Source organism: Nyctereutes procyonoides, unplaced genomic scaffold (genome assembly GCF_905146905.1).
Source record: "Nyctereutes procyonoides isolate TBG_1078 unplaced genomic scaffold, NYPRO_anot_genome, whole genome shotgun sequence".
NCBI classification, from domain to species: domain Eukaryota; kingdom Metazoa; phylum Chordata; class Mammalia; order Carnivora; family Canidae; genus Nyctereutes; species Nyctereutes procyonoides.
In genome coordinates, this window is record NW_026575049.1 from 20,625,094 (window position 1) to 20,643,997 (window position 18,904).

At 56.4% G+C, this 18,904-nt stretch overlaps 1 protein-coding gene across 1 annotated transcript in view; it reads left to right on the forward strand.

Moving 5' to 3' along the window:
• Window positions 1-18,904, forward strand: part of CELSR1 (cadherin EGF LAG seven-pass G-type receptor 1) — a 135,580-nt gene that overhangs the window by 64,608 nt on the left and 52,068 nt on the right. The window contains 3 exon segments of the mRNA XM_055329418.1: window positions 8,162-8,384; window positions 11,539-11,654; window positions 12,028-12,116. Of these exon segments, the coding sequence (XP_055185393.1) occupies window positions 8,162-8,384; window positions 11,539-11,654; window positions 12,028-12,116 (428 nt within the window).

Consider the following 18,904-nt stretch of genomic DNA (forward strand, 5'->3'; position numbering starts at 1 on the left):
GAAAGGTGGGGTCCTTGAATGTGCCCCGGGGCTGGGACTGGCTGGGACTGGCTGGGACTGGCTGGGCCGCACTGGGCCACGCGCCTGCAGGAACCTTCCGTTTCAAGCACCAGGAGCTGAAAATGCACACCGATTATTCCGGTTAGCCAGGTTTCTGCCTCCGATGTGTAGGTGACTCCCGTGAGCAAAGCCAAAGCTGTGGATAAACCAGAATCATTTTTGTTCTTTACTGCTGGAATGCATTTTTTAAATTTAGATTTTAAAAAATGGGTGTGTCTGGGGTTCTGGGAAATTGCTTCAGAGACAATAATGAAGTCATTTGAGACGGCCCAGAGAACGCCCCGACCTGGACAAGCCTGCAGTGGTCTGGCTTCTGGCTTCCCCTCCCTCCCGGTGGGTGGGGGCATCAGGGAGGGGGGCCGGCAGGTGTCCAGGCTCCCCGCAGAGGCCTTTTCTGGCAGCCTTGCCTCCTGGTGGGGGAGGATCCAGGGCAGAGCTGGTCACCGAGGACGGGGATGTGAGAAAAGTCCAACAGCGGGGGGGGGGTGGGTGTGGAGAAGGGCTGGGGGGGCCTGGGGGTGGACAGGTGAGGCCTCCAGTCTCAATAAGTCTATTAATATAACAGGGAGTCACGGGGTGCCTGGGTTGCTTCGGCTCAGGTTGTGATCCTGGGGTCCTGGGATCGAGTCCCGCATCTCCCTCTGCCTGTGTCTCTGCTTCTCTCTGTGTGTCTCTCATGAATAAATAAGTAAAATCTTTTTTTTTTAATTTTTTTAAATTTATTTATGATAGTCACAGAGAGAGAGAGAGAGAGAGAGAGGCGCAGAGACATAGGCAGAGGGAGAAGCAGGCTCCATGCACCGGGAGCCCGATGTGGGATTCGATCCCGGGTCTCCAGGATTGCGCCCTGGGCCAAAGGCAGGCGCCAAACCTCTGCGCCACCCAGGGATCCCCAAATAAGTAAAATCTTAAAAAAAAATAACAGGGAGTCACAGTACGCCAGGTGCTCAGCTCAGAGCTCTACAGAACCAGCTCATTTCACCTTGACACCACCCCCCTAGGGTGCTAGGGATTGCTCCAGGGCAAGACACAGAAATCCTGCCTACAGTGGGGAAACCGAGGCACCGCCCAGGAGCTTGCTCTCGGGGAAGCTCTGTCCCTGGCAGCGGTGCTCGGGGGTTTGGTGGAGGGCAGGGCTGAGACCCTGGGTGGGCGGAAGGATGGATGGGCAAATTTTCCCAGTGTCTAACCATTTCTGATGTCCCCTCCCGTTTTCAGAGACCCTGAAGCGTCCCCTGTCCCTTGTCTCCCGTCTCTGTGCTTTCCCTGGTGATGACGCTTCTGACGTGAACCACACTGTTGGATCGTGTCGTTTTTGTTAAGACGCGAGACCCCTTTCGGGACCCTGACATCCGCTGAGGACGGGTCGAGGGGCTTGGGTGGGGGGGTTCCGGTTCAGTGTCCTTGTGTCTGAGGACCTGACCCTGATGCTGCCCCACTCTCTCCTGACGCTCTGCCCTCTGTGTGCCTCATTGATCTCCAATTGTGCCTAAACTTCACGCTTCAACGTGCCTTTTATGCTTCGTACCCGATGCCTCCTTTCCTCGCCACCTTTGGAAGTTCTGGTTTTTCTAGTTCCAGGCACTTAGCTATTTCTTAGGATTAGGAGGGACTTGTCCCTTTATTAATTGAACAACCCAAGTCATGGAATGTGCGCATGCCTTCCCATCCTGGGCCCATCCCCAGCCCTGCTCCAATCCTGAGGGTCTCCATCTGGCCGTGCCTCTGCTTTCCCCGCTGGCTGAGACCCTGTCGTCCCTCTGGCTCCGTCCCCAAGCAGCCCCGGGCAGGTTCTGAAGCCCGTTCTTGGCAGGTGCGGGTGTGGATTCACATCGGCATCTCCCTGGTTCCAGCCCTGCCCCTCCTCTCCCATCCTGCCATGACGGTAACACGCCTGTGCACACACACATCCTCCACATTGCACACACACCACACACGCACACATCACATAATACACACGCGTACACAACACACGCATGTCCCCTGCATCACATACACACCACACGCATCTCACACATGCACACATCACATACCTCATACATCACACCCCATGCACACAGGCACACATCGAGTACCACACACACCTATACAACACATGCATGTCCCCTGCATGACACGCACACCACACACAAGCGTGCATGTGCACATATACCTACCACACACACCACATCTCACATGCACACCACACATACCACACACACATCACACCACGCATGTATACACTCCACATACACACCCAGGACCCCAGTAGGTGTGTCATACCACACCTACTCATACCACACACACCACACTCACACACACACACCGCACTCCGAAGCCATTTGCTTTCTCTGTCTTGCACACCCACCGGTTCTCTATATAGTGAAGTCAAGGTGCTTGGCTACCCCTTCCTTGTTCACAGACTTCCTGCCCAACCCTGGTGTCCCAATGGCCAGGACTCAGGCCCTCCTGCCCTCTGCTTGTGGGCCCTTTCTGGGGCCCAGTGGTCACCCAGTCGCTTGCATCACGACCCCCCGACCCTCAGGCTGAGCCCAGCTTGCAAGTTCACACACCCCCGGCACCATCCCTTTCTTCTATTTGCTGTATCTTTAAGGAATGTTTTCGTTACATACAAAAATTGGTATGTGTCCTACACTGTGCCAGGCCTCAGTTTCCTCGTCTGCAAAACAGTGATGTAGAAGAGTCCTCGTACCTGGTGCTGTGGAGATGAGAGCAGTAAGGAAGCAAGTGAGGGGCTTGGCCTGGCCCTACAGGGGGACCCCCTGCCGTCTGTAGCCCTGTGTTCTTAGCAGTCACCTTGCAGGTGAGCCCTGGGCTCCAGCTCTCTCAAGCTGAGGCTTCTCCAGGATTTCATTGCCCCCTCAGACAGAGGGTCTGTGGCCCTGACACCGAGGGCCGGGGGCCCTGGGCCGGCATGCAGGGTCCCCTCTCTCCCAGCCCCAAGCCTGGTGTGAGACTGGCATCCCATCATGGGCGGACCTCGGCTCCTGGGAGCTTCTGTTTCATAGTTAAGAATGGTTTCTGGTGGGGGGGCAGGGGGTTCTTTTCCAAAATTTCTGCTTGGGGTTCTGCATTTGTGACTGTGACCAGGAGGCTGAGCCCTGCGTCCCTTCCCTGCAGGGAGCTCGTGGTGTCATACATTATTGAGCAAGGCTATCAGTTTGCTCAGGGGAACCTGATCCTTGGCGTGGGGGTGGAGCTGTCAGTCATCTTGGGGGGGGCGGTGCACAGGAGAGAGTCACCCCGGAGTTGGAATGGCCCAGAGCAAGCATTTGACTCGAAGCAGGATGTTAGGATGAGAGAAGCCCAAACTTAGTTTGAGTAAGAATTCCCAGAAGAGGGAAGCTGAAGTTAACTCCGCATAGGATGCAAGTCTGAGAACCCTTGGATTTTCATTTTAATAGTTGTTTTTCACAAGAGCTGTATCAAAAGTCTAAGATATGGGGCTCACTAAGTTCGATCCAAGTGAGTTACTTAAAGTAAGCTTTTAGAATTAAAAACTATCTGTTTTTGGTAAATATTTTACTTATTCACAAGACACAGAGAGGCAGAGACACAGGCAGAGGGAGAAGCAGCTCCCTGCAGGGACCCCGAGGCGGGACTTGATCCCAGGACCCCGGGGTCATGACCTGAGTTGAAGGCAGACACTCAACCACTGAGCTACCAGGCGCCCCAGAATTAAAAAACTGTCTTATTACATGTCTTCTGAGCTCCGTGCTCACTGATGTCAAGTGGGTAGCTTGAAATCGGCTCTGGGGGGAGTGTGCACACCACGGAAATGGGACATACTACAAGCAGGGCTCCCCCCACCCAGGGCTGGCTCCTAGGACTTACCGCCACCCCTGCTGCATAGCACATGCATTGAAGACAACGCGCTAGTGGATTATCAGGTAGTGTAAACAGGCCACAGTGGCCGCTGTGGGAAGTGCCCTCAGGTGACCCCAGGTCTCTGAGTGGGGGTCCTAGATCCCAGACAGGGAAAGCTTTCCAGGCTCACCCAGGTTGTCTGAAACCCCCAAACACTCTGAGTTCTCTAGAGAAGACGTGTTTAAACTATAAAAGCAATTCTTGGTTCATTACATCAACATTTTCCCAACACCGTTTGAATCAAATATATGAATTATGTAGGTTTTATAATTTTGTGCAAGCATTAATCACTGGCTTGGACCCCGGAAAATCCTGGCATTTTATGACTTCATTTCACGAGCATGTGCTGCGTACCTGCTGTGTGCTGGGCATTCGTCAGGCGCCCCCTCTGTGTCTGGCACCCTCTGTGTGCTGGACATTCTTAGGCTTGGCTCCAGCAGCCCCCGCCCCCACCCTGGAGCCTAGGGAGACGGCTGGTGCCACCCTGGAGCCGGAACATGCTCTAGAAGGAAGCTTCCAGGCCCTTTAGCATCTGTCACGGGCACCCTTGGACCTGGTCAGGCGAACGGGTGAAGCTAAGGGGAGCATGCCTGAGACAGGGCTGCATCCAAGTACAGGGAAGCCACCGCCAGAGGCCGGAGAGAGGTCAGGCCCTGAGGAGGACAGTCACCTTGGGTTATCGTTGTTGGTGGTGCACACCCACCGAGAATGTTGGGGCCCCGTGTGGTTGGAGTGTGGGGTATGCAGGGTCAGGTGTGGTGTGCGTGGGGGCTGGGGGTATGGCTAAGGGCCAGGCCCCGGGGCGGAGGGGGGTCTTTATGGAGCATTGAATGGCTTCTAAGCCGGTACCTGGCAAGGCCAGCATCCTGAAAGGCTCTCTCGGGCGTTATGTGAAGCCCAAGTAGGATAGTAAGTCAGTGGGCGCTGGCCTGGGTTCAGGCATCCGTGGCAAGGATGCTGTGTCTGTGTGGACGGGGGGCTGCATAGCTGGGGGGGCGGGCGGCAGTGGAGGTGAGCGATGTGGGACTCCGGGAGGTGGCTGGGGGTCCTTGATGGGGATGAAGAGGAAGAGTGGGGGTGACTCTGGGCTTGCATCCCCTGGACGGATGGTGGGACCTTCCCCTAGTGAGGGGACCCCGAGGACAACAGCCTTGGCAAAAGGAAGATGGGGTCTGAGGTCTGGGCTTCCTGGGGCAGCGGTTGGGTTGTTTGGGTGGGGCCCCGAGGAGAGGGCCTGAGCCTGGCTATGGGGGTGGGGAGCTGGCCCCATGTGGGTGCTGCACCCCTTACTGGCCTTTGGACGAGCCTGGGGGAGAGCCCTCCTGAGGGCAGAGGAGCCAGGGCTGAGTGTCACCCAGGAGCCAGGGGCGCAGCTCCGCAGAGTCAGATGCTGCTTCCCTCTGGGCGCTCTTCGCTGAGGCCAAAATTTACTGCGATCGTGATTTTAGGACAAGCACAGAGGACTGTCATGGGTCAGGTAGTGTCCCTCCCACATTCGTGTTCAGAACCTCAGAATGTGTCCTCCTTTCAAAACAGGGTCTTTCGAGATGTATTAGCTGAGACTCTCAGGATGAAATCATTCTGGATTTGGGGTCTCCCTCACTCCAGGGATGGGGTGTCCTTGTGAGAGAAAGGAGGGGGATTTGGGACACGGAGCAGATGTTCATGTGAAGATGGAGGGAGACACTGGAAGGATGTGGCCACCAGCTTGGGAACCGCGGGAACCACGGGAAACAGAAGGACCTGGAAGGATTGAGACCCTCCCCTGGAGCCTCCGAGGAAGCCAGCCCTGCCCACACCGTAATTCTGGACTTCTGGCCTCCAGAACTAGGAGAAAACACATTCCTGTTGTTTATGCCACCAAATTTGTTGTAATTTGTCCCAGCAGCCCTAGGAGACTAATAGGATTGGAAATGAAACAAAACAAAACAAAAACGTTATGGTTAAAACAAACAGCTCCATGGAGACTTAGCTTTATTTACAGCTTATTTATCTATTTTTATTTTTTTTAAATACTTTATTTATTTATTTATTTGTGAGACACACAGAGAGAGGCAGAGACACAGGCAGAGGGAGAAGCAGGCTCCCTGCGGGGAGCCCGACGGGGACTCGATCCCGGGACCCCGGGGTCACGCCCTGGGCTAAAGGCAGACGCTCAAGTGCTGAGCCCCCCAGACTCCCCATATTTACAGCTTATTTAAAACAGCACGATCTTCAAGAGAGGGACAGGGATAAGCCTCTGGTCTGTGTCTCGACCTTTCTGTGACAGCCAGACGGCCTGAACGCGCAAGTCCCCGCGTGGCCGTCCTTCCTGTTCCTTCTGAGGAAGGGAGTGTCCCTGCAGCCATGGAAAACTGCTCTGGAAGGAGGAACACGGGCCACGCAGAGCCCAGGAGGGGCGATGGGGGTGTCGGCTTCAGGCTCATCCAGGTGGATGTGGGACAGCCTGGACCACAGCCCGCATGGCTGGTTCTGGAACGCTGGGGCGGGGTGCCGTGGGAAGGGCCGTGCCAGGCCTCCCTTTGTTTGCCGTCACGGTTTGGGGAGCACACCCCGCCCCGTCCCCTCGCGGCGGCTCTATTCCAGGATACGCTGTACTTGGCCCCTGACAGGCCAAGCTGGAACTCGGAGAGCAAACACTGCCAAATGTCATGCACATTTTTGGAGCAGAGATTAGAGAATTTGAAGTGTATGAAGGACAAACACACCTTAAGCTAAGCATTTAAGATGAACGTAGAGAATTTAAGAAGGCCGCGGGCCATCCACCTGGAGGAGGCCAGGAGCGCTGCTGTGGGAGTGGGGGCGGGGGAGGGCGTGATTGTGTGAGCAGGTGTGCAGCTCAGTGTGAGTGCAGGGGCGCATGTGTGGGTACATGTGTGAGGGTACAGCGTGTGTGATGTTGAGTGTGCATGTGCATGCGTGCACTTGTGAGCATGTGTGCATGCATGAGCCCAAGCCTGCCTGGCACAGTGGCAGGGCCACCTGGGGGGTGTCGGTGTCCATGGAGGGTGGAGCTGCAAGGTGGTCTGGGTGGGTCCGTGGGCTTCTAGCCCTTTCCTTTCACTTCCCAGCAGCGTGGGAGCCAAGCCTCCCTGGGGGCGCCCTGCCCCGGGGAACAGCCTCCTTACATTGCTCAGGGAGTCGGGGGAGGAGACCCCCCACTTGACCTGTGCCTGGCCCTGGGGGCCTCAGCCTGGGGGGGGTCACTGGCCTGCTGCCCCACACGTCATGGGATTCAGGGAGACATCAGCAGCGTCGAGCCCCCCAACTCCCCGTGTTTGACAGGCTCAGACTGCAGCCACCTCTGCCAAGCGAGTTGTACTTCCTCGGTCTGTGGAACTGGGGGTGAGCATTGGGGGTATGCGGGGAAGGAGAGAGAAAGCGCCCGTCTTCCAGGAGCGCCACTGGTTTCGGATTCTGGCGGCAGGTCCATTTTTCCTGTGGCCCCAACATAAGCTCCTCCGAGTAACTGCAAGGCTTTCCTGGGGGCGGCCGTGGAGGTCAGCAGAGGTCAGCTCAGGATGGACAGCTGCCTCCCTGAGGGTCCCCCCAGTTGATGAGCATCCCAGCGGATGTGGTCTGAGTGCCCTGGGTCTGACAGGCCTCTGGGGCAGAAGCAGTCTCTCTGGGGAAGCTTCCAGAACCCTGCTGTCACCGAGGTTTAGGCTTCTGCCCTTGGAGAGCTTCTAGGCCAGCGGGAGGGCTGGACGGAATTACAAATGGGGGGGCCCAGCATTGGGCAGGCTGCGGGGGGCTAGTGCATGAGAGGCAACGGGGCAGGGGGGCCAGGGTGCAGGGTGCTCCCGTGTGCTCCCCAGTCTCCCTCTGTTCTGACTGCACAGCCGCCGCCCCAGGCGTGGGTGTGGGAGGGCGCGTGAGGATCCCGGTTAGTGTCACCATTTCCAGGTGATTCCCTCCCAAGAGAGGGGTGTCTATCCCTGCATGTTACTCTGCCCCCCAGAGTGCGGGGACCCGGGAGGGCAGGGCAGGGATGGGGCCCCCTGCGGAGGAGCCCCTGGAGGTGCTTCCCGGGACCCGTCCTGCGATCACCCACTGGGAGCAGGGGTGCCACCGCTCCGGACAACGGTGTCTCCGTCCTCGGAACCCCCGGGTCCTGCAGCGTCTACACGGAACCTCAACCCTCGGCCCGGCCTCGCAGCTCCTCAGGCAGCGGCGCTGGCAGCCCAGGTTCTGGGGTCCGGGGTAACCTCTCACCGTCTGTCTCATCCCCCAGGAGAACACTGCGAGGTGAGCACGCGCTCGGGCCGCTGCGCCAACGGGGTGTGCAAGAACGGAGGCACCTGCGTCAACCTGCTCATCGGCGGCTTCCACTGCGTGTGCCCTCCCGGCGAGTTCGAGAGGCCCTACTGCGAGGTGACCACCAGGAGCTTCCCGCCCCGGTCCTTTGTCACCTTCCGAGGCCTGAGGCAGCGTTTCCACTTCACCGTTTCCCTCACGTGAGTGTGGCACTGCCAGAGCTCCTGTCCTCAGAGCGTTGCGTGTCCGCGCACCGCGTCTCTCTGCCTGGGTCTTGCAGCGGCCCCACCGGCCAATCTGGGGGTTCTGAGCTCAAAAATGAATAATTTCAGGGGGCGCCTGGGTGGCTTAGTCGGTGGGGCGTCCAACCACTGATCTTGGGTCTCGATCTCTGGGTTGTGGGTTTAAGCCTCGCGTTGGGTGTGGAACTACTTAAAAAAAAATGAATTTCAGGAGAGCGGGGTGAGAGCCACTTCCATTGACTGTAAAAATAGTTCTGAGGCTTGGGTCACCTGGGTCACCTGGAGGCCCACGGTTTTGAGGTTGTTGCTGTTTTATTTTGACCCTCCGTCCGTGGCTTCCCCACGTCCTGTAGAACAGCCAGTGAGGGGCCCTGTCTGGGGCGCTCTGTGAGGGCATGGGGCAGCAGAGGACGTGCCCGGCTTTCCTGGTGCCCCCCATGACCCACCAGTTCCCCAGCTGTAGTGTGGACACGTGGTGGCAGCCTTCGACGTGGACTGCTCAGCTGGGCCGCGCTGCCGGGCCCTGGATCCTGGCTCTTTCCCTGCTCAGAAAGGGCTCTGCCCTCAGCCCACACGTCTTGCACTCAGAAGGCCCACCCCGTGGACGCAGCCTCCGAAACCAGGGCTCTGCCGTGGGATTCCTCTTGGCCACTCTCTGCCCCGTGTGGCCTGGTGTTTAGAACATTGTGCTTCTGTGGGCGCCCGCCCTCTGAATCAGAGGTGTTTTATGTCTTCTGACAAACGTATCCCTGGCGTGTGATGGGCGTTCGTCTGAGGCATGTGATCTTGACGTCCGTGTAGCCGTGGCGACCCACCACCTGGGCATGGCTGGCAGTCCTCACTCACATGCTGTGACCATTGGCAGCGAGTAAGGCGCGGGAGGGGGTCCCAGTGGGAGGCTGACCTACAGGTGACCAGAAGTCCTGGTCCCGGAGGTGGGCAGGCCCCGGGGCGCACCTGCCGGAAACCGACAGGAAGTCTGTTGGCTCCAGACTTAGAAACTAAAACATAAAGCATTTTTAAAATAGATTTTATTTATTCATGAGACACAGAGAGAAAGAGAAAGAGAGAGAGAGAGGCAGAGACACAGGCAGAGGAGAAGCAGGCTCCATGCAGGGAGCCCAACGTGGGACTCGATCCCAGGTCTCCAGGATCACGCCCTGGGCTGAAGGCGGCGCTAAACCACTGAACCACTCAGGCTGCCCTAAAGCGTTTAATTAAACGTCCAAGTGCCATAATGTGATGTCCACTTGCTTGCCCGATTTAGTATTTTTAGGTGATTTCATCTGACGGCAGGATACGGGGTAGTTTCCCATGTGTGGCCGTGGCTGGGACATCAGGGCACCGTTAAATCAGTGAGCAGTGCTTTAGGAAGTGACTTCAAAGGCAAACATCATGAAAAATCCTCCCCAAATCCTCCCAAAACGTGAGCAGAAGAGCAGCTCCTCTGTGGGGGCTGTGGTTGCTTGGGGATGGGGCCCTGGGGGCCTCCTGCAGGTGCCTGGCGGGGAGAGCGGGGCTGGGCACCGGCAGGAAGCTTCTGTTTCAGGTGATTTCATTTACGGCGGACTCTCCTCGCTCTGGTTCCTGTTTGCCCAGTGCCTGGGCTCCCTCACGGCCCTGTGCACCCACAGCCGCCCCCATCCTGTGTGCTCTGCTTTCCTGGTCCCCTCTCCAAGTCTTGGTCTCTGTTTCTAGTCTTTCCTCTTCTTCTTGCCTGTCTGGACCCTCCCCTTGGCCCTGGGTCCCCTGTTAGGGCTCCGTGTCCAGCACGGACCTCTGGGTGCCTGCCCTGGGGCAGCAGGTGGGGGGTGGCCACGCAGGACCATTTGGCACCAGCACGCGGTACCAGCTCCAACCATGGTCCAAAGAGTAGGCCACAGCAGTGCAGCCTCCCAGTAAGTGGCCGTCTAAATCATAGAAATGTCCATTTTAAGGCCCTTGAAGGAAAGGCTGGGGTCACATCCTCTTGACAGTCTCTGGGTGCATGAAAACAGATGAACCAACCCCAAATCCAAAGGAATAATTTCCCCCACGTCCGGCCCCCTCGGGAAACAGTCCCTGTTCATAGAGGAGACTCTCCAGGTTCTATGTGACCAGGGCGTCCGGGGGTGTGGCTGTGACCCAGGGAGCCCCCGGGCCAGTGCAGCTGGCCTTCCTGGGACCACGGGGCTGGGCGGAGGATCTCTGAGAATAGGTATCTCTTGTTGAAATAAGTGGCTCTTTATGCGTCAGGTGCTTGAGGTCTGTCAGGTCTGCTCGTTTTCACGGATCTGCTCTTTCAATCGTGCTCTTTCATCTATCCGTTTATTCAGGACGTCATCATTAAGCGCTTCTACGGGCCAGCCCCTGTTGTGGGCCCCAAGTTGTGGTGGCGAATGAGAGTCCCTCCCCTTAAGGACCACAGGTTCTTGTACACAAATGAATAAGCGGGAGAATTTCAGAAATAGACTTGAGTGATGTGATAGAGTCGATGTGGTGAGGGCACGCCGTGGATCAAACGAGTTACAGAAAGTGCAATTAGTATCTTCCTGAGAGATCCGCAGAGCCAGGGAGGATCGTTCCTGGCAGAGGGGGCAGCAAGTGCAAAGGCCCTGGGGTGGGTGGGGGGAGGCGTGTAGTATTTGGGAGCAGAGGGACCTCGTGTAAAGGCCCCAAGATAGTCATCAACACAGCCTCCCTGCGTGGGGGGGTACGGCATCCCCGAGCCCTGGTGAACGTGAGTGGGGACCTGTTTCTAGTCGCAGAAGATGCACCGCATGTGTTTCTGTCCAGACATCTCTGATGGGCTCAGTGGCTCATAGGACACCGTTCAGATGTCATCTTTTCAGTTTCTACAGGGCCGTGGAAACCAGATTCCTCTGTGGAATCTGGTTTCCTATTTCCAGAAAAGAACATCGCTAAGCAGGTTTTATGGGCTGTCAACTCCTGATGAGAACAATGAGTGCCCGGGGACGCTCATGAGAGTCCTCCCTGTGTTTGGCCCCACGCGCTCGGCTGCTGGTGGCTGGGCCTGTCGCGTCTGGGCAGACCCCATTTCTGCTCTCGCCGTCTGCAGACCCTCTGGTCCGGGGTCACCCCTCCTGTGACGTGCTTCTGCTTGGCCCCGCAGGTTTGCCACCCAGGAGAGGAACGCCCTGCTGCTGTATAACGGCCGCTTCAACGAGAAGCATGACTTCATTGCCCTGGAGATTGTGAGCGAGCAGGTGCAGCTCACCTTCTCAGCAGGTGGGACCCCTTCTCCAGGCAGGAGCAGCTCTCTGAGCCCTTCCCGGACACCTTGTTGGGTGGAAACCCCCCCTCCAGTCCTACGGGTGCTCACCCACCAGTCCCCTAATTCCACTGGGAACCTGTCCCGGGAGGGGCGAGTGGGGGGGTGCAATCTGGAACGCACAGAGGTGTTCACGGCGGTGTCCTTTACAACGCCGAAGATACCGAAGACACAGCTCAAATTTCCAAATGGGGAATCATTGTGACATCTGTAGACTAAAACTATTTTAAAAGCCATTAAACACATGATGTGCGTTGTCGGAAGAGAGCGTTTATCCAGACTCCTTAGTGGCCCGCTGACGTGTTCTCTCTGGACCTCCCCCACCTGCAGGTGAGACGACAACCACAGTGACACCGCAGGTCCCCGGGGGCGTGAGTGACGGGCGCTGGCACTCGGTGCAGGTGCAGTACTACAACAAGGTAGGAGGGGTGCCCCCCACGCCACTTCTCGCCAGCCTGCGTGGCCACTGGCAGGGCTCTGGCTGCTTTTCTGTCTTAAGCCGTCCACACTCTGAAACATAAAAAAGTACCCACGCTGGCTGGAAAAGTTAACGTAGGCAACGCGCGGTGGCTGAGGGGCTGCGTAAATGTGTCCCCGACCCCTGTGTGGGGCTGGGGAGATTCAGGGACCCCGGGGAGTCACCCTGCGGCGGAGGAAGACATGGAAGGCGTTTATTCCTTGCGGCTGCCTTGGCTCCGGCCATCCCTGGTGGCTGTGCACTCAGCTCCAGAATATCCGCTCAGACCTCGATGTGACCTGAGCGTCGGAGGAAATGGTGTGATGAAGGTGTGGGCACTTTTGGTTTCATCTTTTCTTGCTGTGTTCTGGCTTGTAAGGAAGCAAGTACTTTCATCAGAACGTCCCATTTTTCCTCACTGTGGTTTTTGCTCACGGCTCTTCTCTTTCCTGGGGAACCCGAACCCTGAGATGCCTCCCGCCGGGGGTGCAGGGGGCAACAGCCTTCTCTGGGGCACAGGTAAGGAGATTGTGCTCCTGTGACCTGGAGGGTGAGGAGCACCCGAGGACAGGGTGATGCCGTGTGCCCTGTGTCCCAGTGGCAGGGACTGTTCCATCTGCCTGAATCTGCTCTGGCCAGCAGGACCGACGCGTGGGCAGAGCCATGCTCCCGGGTGTCCCTGTTCATGCAGGCTGGGTAGCTTTCCCGCATCCAGCGGGAAGGATGAGGACGCAGAATGGAGGCAGAGCACCTGTGAGGCTTGAGCCCCTCCTGGCTCAAGGACGGGGACCTGGGGTCAGTGGTTTTCTGGCCCAGACACACCCGGGCACGCGCCCTTGAGTGAAGAGGGGGAGTAGTAAGAGCTACTGTAGCTCCTCTGGCCTCCCCGCTGTCCCGGGGCTAGGCGCTGCCACCTTGCAAGGACATCCCACCCCACGGCGTTGCCCCTGCACCCCTCTGAGCCAGGCCTGTGTGCCCCAGGCTCTTGCCATTGTGCTGTTCCCGGGGCTGGACACCAGCAGTCAGCACTGTCCAGTGGCTGAGCGCCAGGTAGGGTGCCAGCCTGTTGGCTGAGGCCGAGGGGACCCTCCGGAGGCCACGCTCTGCCAGGAAAGCAAAGAAAGCACACGCAGTGACTGTTCCTCCCTGCTTGTGTGGGAACCACCTCCCCAGGCCAGGCTGCAGGCTCTGGGCTGCAGGACCTGGGTCGGCCTCAGCGTCCCTATCCAGGTGCCTGCACGGAGCGGGTTCCAGAATCATCCAATGGCCCAAGCAACAGTTGAGCAGGGTCGGGACCCCTGATTGGGCCACCCCTGCTCCTAGTACCTCGTCCTCGGCCACTGCCTGCCTGCTGGCCGCGACCCTCTGCGTAGCACCCCAGGTCAGGTCCCTCTGCGGTGTCCCTGGACTGTCCCGGAGGAGGGAGCCCCCCTAGGGGCCGTGCAGAGGTGAGTCCCTGCGGTCGCCACTTCTGTGCCCAGGGCCAGCCTTTCGGCCGCTGCGCCAGGCCCTCGGGCGAGATTAGGCCCATCCTGCCCCGGGGTCAGCTCCTTCCTTTCTTGCCTGAGATCATTCGATGGAAGAAACTCGGCCGTGTTCGCGTGTCTTCAGGCCTCTGTTCCGGGTTTTGCGGGTCACGCAGTCGGGTAGGGTCCTGCGGGGGCGGGAGGGGGTCCTGTTGTTTCCACGTGACTTTTCGTCTCTGCCCGAGGCCCTTCTTCCCCAGCGGCAGCGATGCTCCTCGGCGAGGCAGGTGGGTCTCGGCAGGTTGCAGGCCTGTTTGCAGGTGGCGGGGAGGGCTGCTGGCCCCAAGGTGGGAAGCCCTGGAATAAGGAGCAAAGATGACTCGGGGAAGGTCCCTGAGGGCCGCTGGCTGTGCCCTCGAACCTCGTCCATGCCAACTGTGGGCCTAAGTGTGGACCCACCTGCCTGGGCTCCTGAGCACCTGGGCCCTGCGCCCTCACCTGCGCCCTGTGTGCCAGACGACATATCTGAAGAATTCAGGGCAGGGAGTGAGGGACGAATGGTGCTGTCAGAGGCCCCCTCCTGCGTCCCTCCCTGCGCTCACCTGCTGCCTGGCTCTGCCTCCCGTGCCCTCCCTGACCCGTTTCTCCAAGGTGTGCCCTGCTCCATGTTTCTTGCATCAGTGTGGGAACCCCTGGGGCCCGTGACCCTCCCTAAGTGTTCGGGGGCCTGGGGCTGCCTTATCAGGCAGGGTCCTCCCCGGAAACAGGGAGCCCTCCAACAGGGTAGTCCCAGCAGGGCTTATTCCCAAAATAGGGGGCATACACGGGGGCCCACGTGTGACTCGGGTCTGGTGGCAGCAGCAGGGCCATGACCGTCTGCAGGTCTGGAGGAACAAGGGTAGGGCTGAACCCACAAAGACCGAATTGTGAAGAGAAGCTGCGGGTGTGGAGCAGTGACCTTTGGTGGAGGCCCCCCCGACGGCTCGCCCTGCCCTCCCTCCTGTCTCCTGTTGGGCTCCCATTGGCCAGAGCCAGCCAGAAGACAGACACAGTGAGCCCTGGATACGTTCCACGTGGGTCAGCCTCCCGTGCAGGGCGCAGGGCAAAGTCCGATGACTTTTCTCTCCTTGATGACACCGGGGATGAGATCCATGCGATTTGCCTTCCATGAAGGCAAGACACACGAGAGCTGGGCTTTTTTCTGGGAAGGTGTTTTCAAAAGCACATGTGCATTTTTTCTGAGGCTGTTTTGCAGCATAAATATTCGCACCCCCAACGTGCAGAAGAGTGAGCGAGCCCAGTGGGGAAGGTTTGTCTTTCCCACTTGGAACTCAGGATTGGTTGTGGGGTGGCCGTGGGGCAGGGCGTGGGGCAGCGCTCCCTATGGAAACAGCTCTCACGTAGGCAGCTTGTCTTTTGTTCTTCCTGGAGAGGATTCCGTGAACGGGAGTTCCTCACTCCCTGAGCACCTGCTGTGTGCCCAATGCTCTCATGCTGGGCATCTGCAGGGATCAGGCCCCTCGCCTTGTTCCAGAATCTCTCAGCCCGGGGCTGGGGGCAGAGTCACGTCATCGACAAGATGTTTAGTAAGATCCCGGGGAAACAAGGATCTTACTCGTGACTACCGTGGCTGTGGCATCAGGGAGTGTCCGCCCAAGCCAGCCGTGCCCGCTAGGAGTCTGCAGAGCGACCTCCCGACTGCTGGGCAGACGTGGACGTGCCAGGGAGGGGTGCTCCTGGGACGCATTGGGGCTCGGAGACGATGGGTGGTGAAGTTGGTGTGTGAGGCTGGGCCAGCTCGACTGGGATTTCGACATTGGGTGAAGAAGGGATTTAGGAGGAGGTGAGGTGCATTACGCAGGTGTGTCCACCTCGGCACTGTTGACACCCATCAGTGGTGGCTCATTCTTTGTTCCGAGGGCCTGTCCTCTGTGCTGTAGGATGTTGAGCGGTGTCCCTGGCTTCTGGCTGTTAGGTGCCAGCAGTAGCACCCCCAGTTATGACAACCAGAATTATCTCCAGTCATTGTCATGTGTCCCCAGAGGCACCTCAGTGGGGGACACACGTGCCTGGACGAGGTAGTGGAGACCCTCGTGATGGGTCTGGCTGCACAAGCCTCCATGGGCTTGACCTGTTCTGGCTTGGGGCATTCTGAGATGATGTGGGCTGCCTTTGCCAAGCGCTGAAAGTATTTTCATAAAGACAAGGGGAGCTCTAGCTGAACAGAAAGTCTCCCTCCAGCACCAGCATCCTCTGCTTCTAATTGGGCGCAGCAGCCAGGTGTTTGACATTTCCAGGACCTTGGGGCAAGGGGCTGCCTGGTGCAGGCCGTCCTTGGGAGCTACTCTGCCCAGCCTGGGGCACTTCAGACCCTGGGTTTCTTCAAGTCCCTCCTAACCTCTTGGGTCTGAGCCACACATTAAACTCCAGGTGTCCCGAGGGAAGTGGGCAATGTGTAGGGCAGTGCAGAGGAATGACCCCATACACCACACTCCGGGGTTGGGGGAGGTCCCCCTCTGCTTCGCTGAGTGTTCCAGAAAGCTCCAGGGCTTCTGCCCATAGTCTCATCTCAGGCTGGGTTTTCTGTTTTTGTTTTTGTCATTTTTTAGGATTTATTTATTTCAGAGAGAGAGAGCATGCATACATGCACGTGCACACAATCAGGGGGGCAGAGGCAGAGGGAGAGAGAGAAACTCTAGCAGACTGTGCTGAGCACAGAGGCTGACATGGGGCTCGATCTCACGACCCTGAGATCACGACCTGAGCTGAAACCAAGAGTCGGATGCCTAACCGAACTTAGCCATCTGGGTGCCCCATTGTCTCAGGCTGGTTTTGATGGAAGCCTTCCTGGGGTCAGTCCTACAGACCCCTGTGCTTAAATGGGTGTGTGGTCCTAAGGCTGTGGCTGCCTGGTCCTCCTGGTCACTCCCTGCAGCCCTTTCCTAATGCCATGGTCATTCATGGAAACGTGGAGCATTTATTGAGTGTCTACTGCATGCCAGGCACAGAAGTCATCAAACCATTGCCATGTGAGAGCTCCTGTTCCAGAGTAGGGGGAGGGAGGGGGGAAGGAGAGGGAGGAGGAGGAGCAGAGGTGCGTACCACCTTTGAGCTGATTCTTCTGGACAAATAGGCCTGCATGACCTTGACTTCTCCCCTCCCCACTCCTCCCCCAAGCACAGGGCCAGACAAGAGAGGTGTGTGGGCTGTGCTTGTTTGTGATAGAGCACCCAAGAGCCTATCCTTGTGAGATGCGTCCAGAAAGATGGAAAATAAATGGCTCTTAGTAGAGTGACAGGCACGTATGTGTTTCCAACATCACACAAATGGCAGCATTTGTAATTATCGTTTTTATAGAAGGGGATGGATTATTCTTTTGTAGAGTCCAGCCTACAGGAACAGGGAAGGTATTCAGTAGAATGGAGGGTTGTTCATGCAATGCGATGTTGTGCAGCCCTGAAAAGTAATGAGGTCGAGCTCTGGGTGCTGATGTGGAAAGATTGCTAAGAATGTTGTTCATGGGTGTAACAAGCACACCGAAGACCAGGTTGTAGACCATATGCGTTTTTTTTTAAAGATTTATTTATTTATTTGAGAGAGAGCACACACGCATGAGAGAGCGTGAGCAGGGGGAGAGGCAGAGGCAGAGGAAGAGAGAGAATCCCAAGCAGACCCCCCCTTCCAGCGAAGAGCCTGACAGGGGCTCGATCTCACGACCCTGAGATGGTGACTGAGCCAAAATCAAGAGTTGGGATGCTTGACTGACTGAGCCACCCAGGCGCCCCACGCCATATAGTTTTTAATTTCAAATTGAAAACTTGCAAAAAAGTTGCAAAATTAAAACAAGAACTTATATTCCCTTTGCCCAGATGCCCCACTGTTGACATTTTTCCACCTTTGCTTTATTATTCTCTATCCTCCTCCACCCCCCCCCCGCCCCGTATGTGTCCTCCTCGCATTGCACCTGCCGGTCTGAGCTCCTTCGGTGGTCACACCTGTGTCAGGTGTCACTGTGCTGAACGTCGGCCGTGTTCTAATTCCATCACGCTCTCCACATGTATTGGTTGGCTTTCTGCTGTAACAAGGAGTTCTCTCTTCTTTCTATTTATTTATATTACTATGGTTTCACAAATTCCTCTTTTATTTGATGGAGCGTAACTTTTTGTTTTCATCAATTTGATGTTCAGATTGTTTCCTATTTGGCCCATGTCTCAGACTTGGCTAAAGGGATGCAGGTGTAAATGCCAGCTGTATATAGCTCCGGCCTTTTGGCACCACCATTGTTTTTATTAGCACTACTTTGCTTTTTTGGCAGAAAAAGACATTCCAGGCCTATTTTCTACTATTTCTGCCCCAGCCACGGAATCAGCCATTTACCCACGAAACTCTGGATTTTTTTTTTTCAATGAATGGCATTTAGAAACCAAGATCCAGGTGCCAGGTGTGCTCGTTGCTGCTGGGGCCTCTCACTCACCATCTCCCTCACTGGGCAGAGCTCGGACATGTATGTGTGTGTGAGTGTGTGTGTGTGCATAGACATGTACGCACATGACGAAGTTCATATTTCTTTCATCCCTACTTCTTGAAAACCTTGATTTCCATCCCAACATGACAGGGTCATTCTGGTTTTTCCTTTTTCATGTTTGTAACTCTTTTCTCTCAGTGAGAAACCTGTTGCTGTTATTCTCAATATGGCTATTTATTTTTTCACCTTACTGTTATTTAAACAGTGTGCTGGCCCACTGGGGCCATTGACTTGCCAGCCATTCTGTCTGTGGGCCTGACTCTACCAGTGACTCCCACAGGTGCTGGGAACAAGGGGCCTTAACAGAGATATGGCTGATGTATTAAATTATTCAGAAAATAGAGGAAGAAAAGAAGGAAGTTTGTCTAAAGTTTGTTATAAATTTAGGGGCAATGAAAATACAAAATACGTGGGATGCAGCTAAAGCTGTGCTGAGAGGAAAAGTCATAGCACTAAAAATACTCCGAGGAAGAAAAGGAAAGTCTCAAATCAGAAATCTTAAGCTTCCACCTTAAGAACCTCTAAAAATAAGAGTAAAATGAAGTCAAAGCAGGCAAGCAGAAGGAAGGAAATAATAAAGATAAGAATAGAAACCAGAGGAGTTGAAAAAAAATACAGAAAATCAATGAAACAGCTTTGGAAAGATCAGTAAAACTGGTAAACTTCTAGGAAGACTGACGAGGAAAGAAAGACAATACAGTTCCCAATGTCAGGGAGAAAATGGGATTTCCCTATAGACCCTGCGGGCAGCAGGGGTAG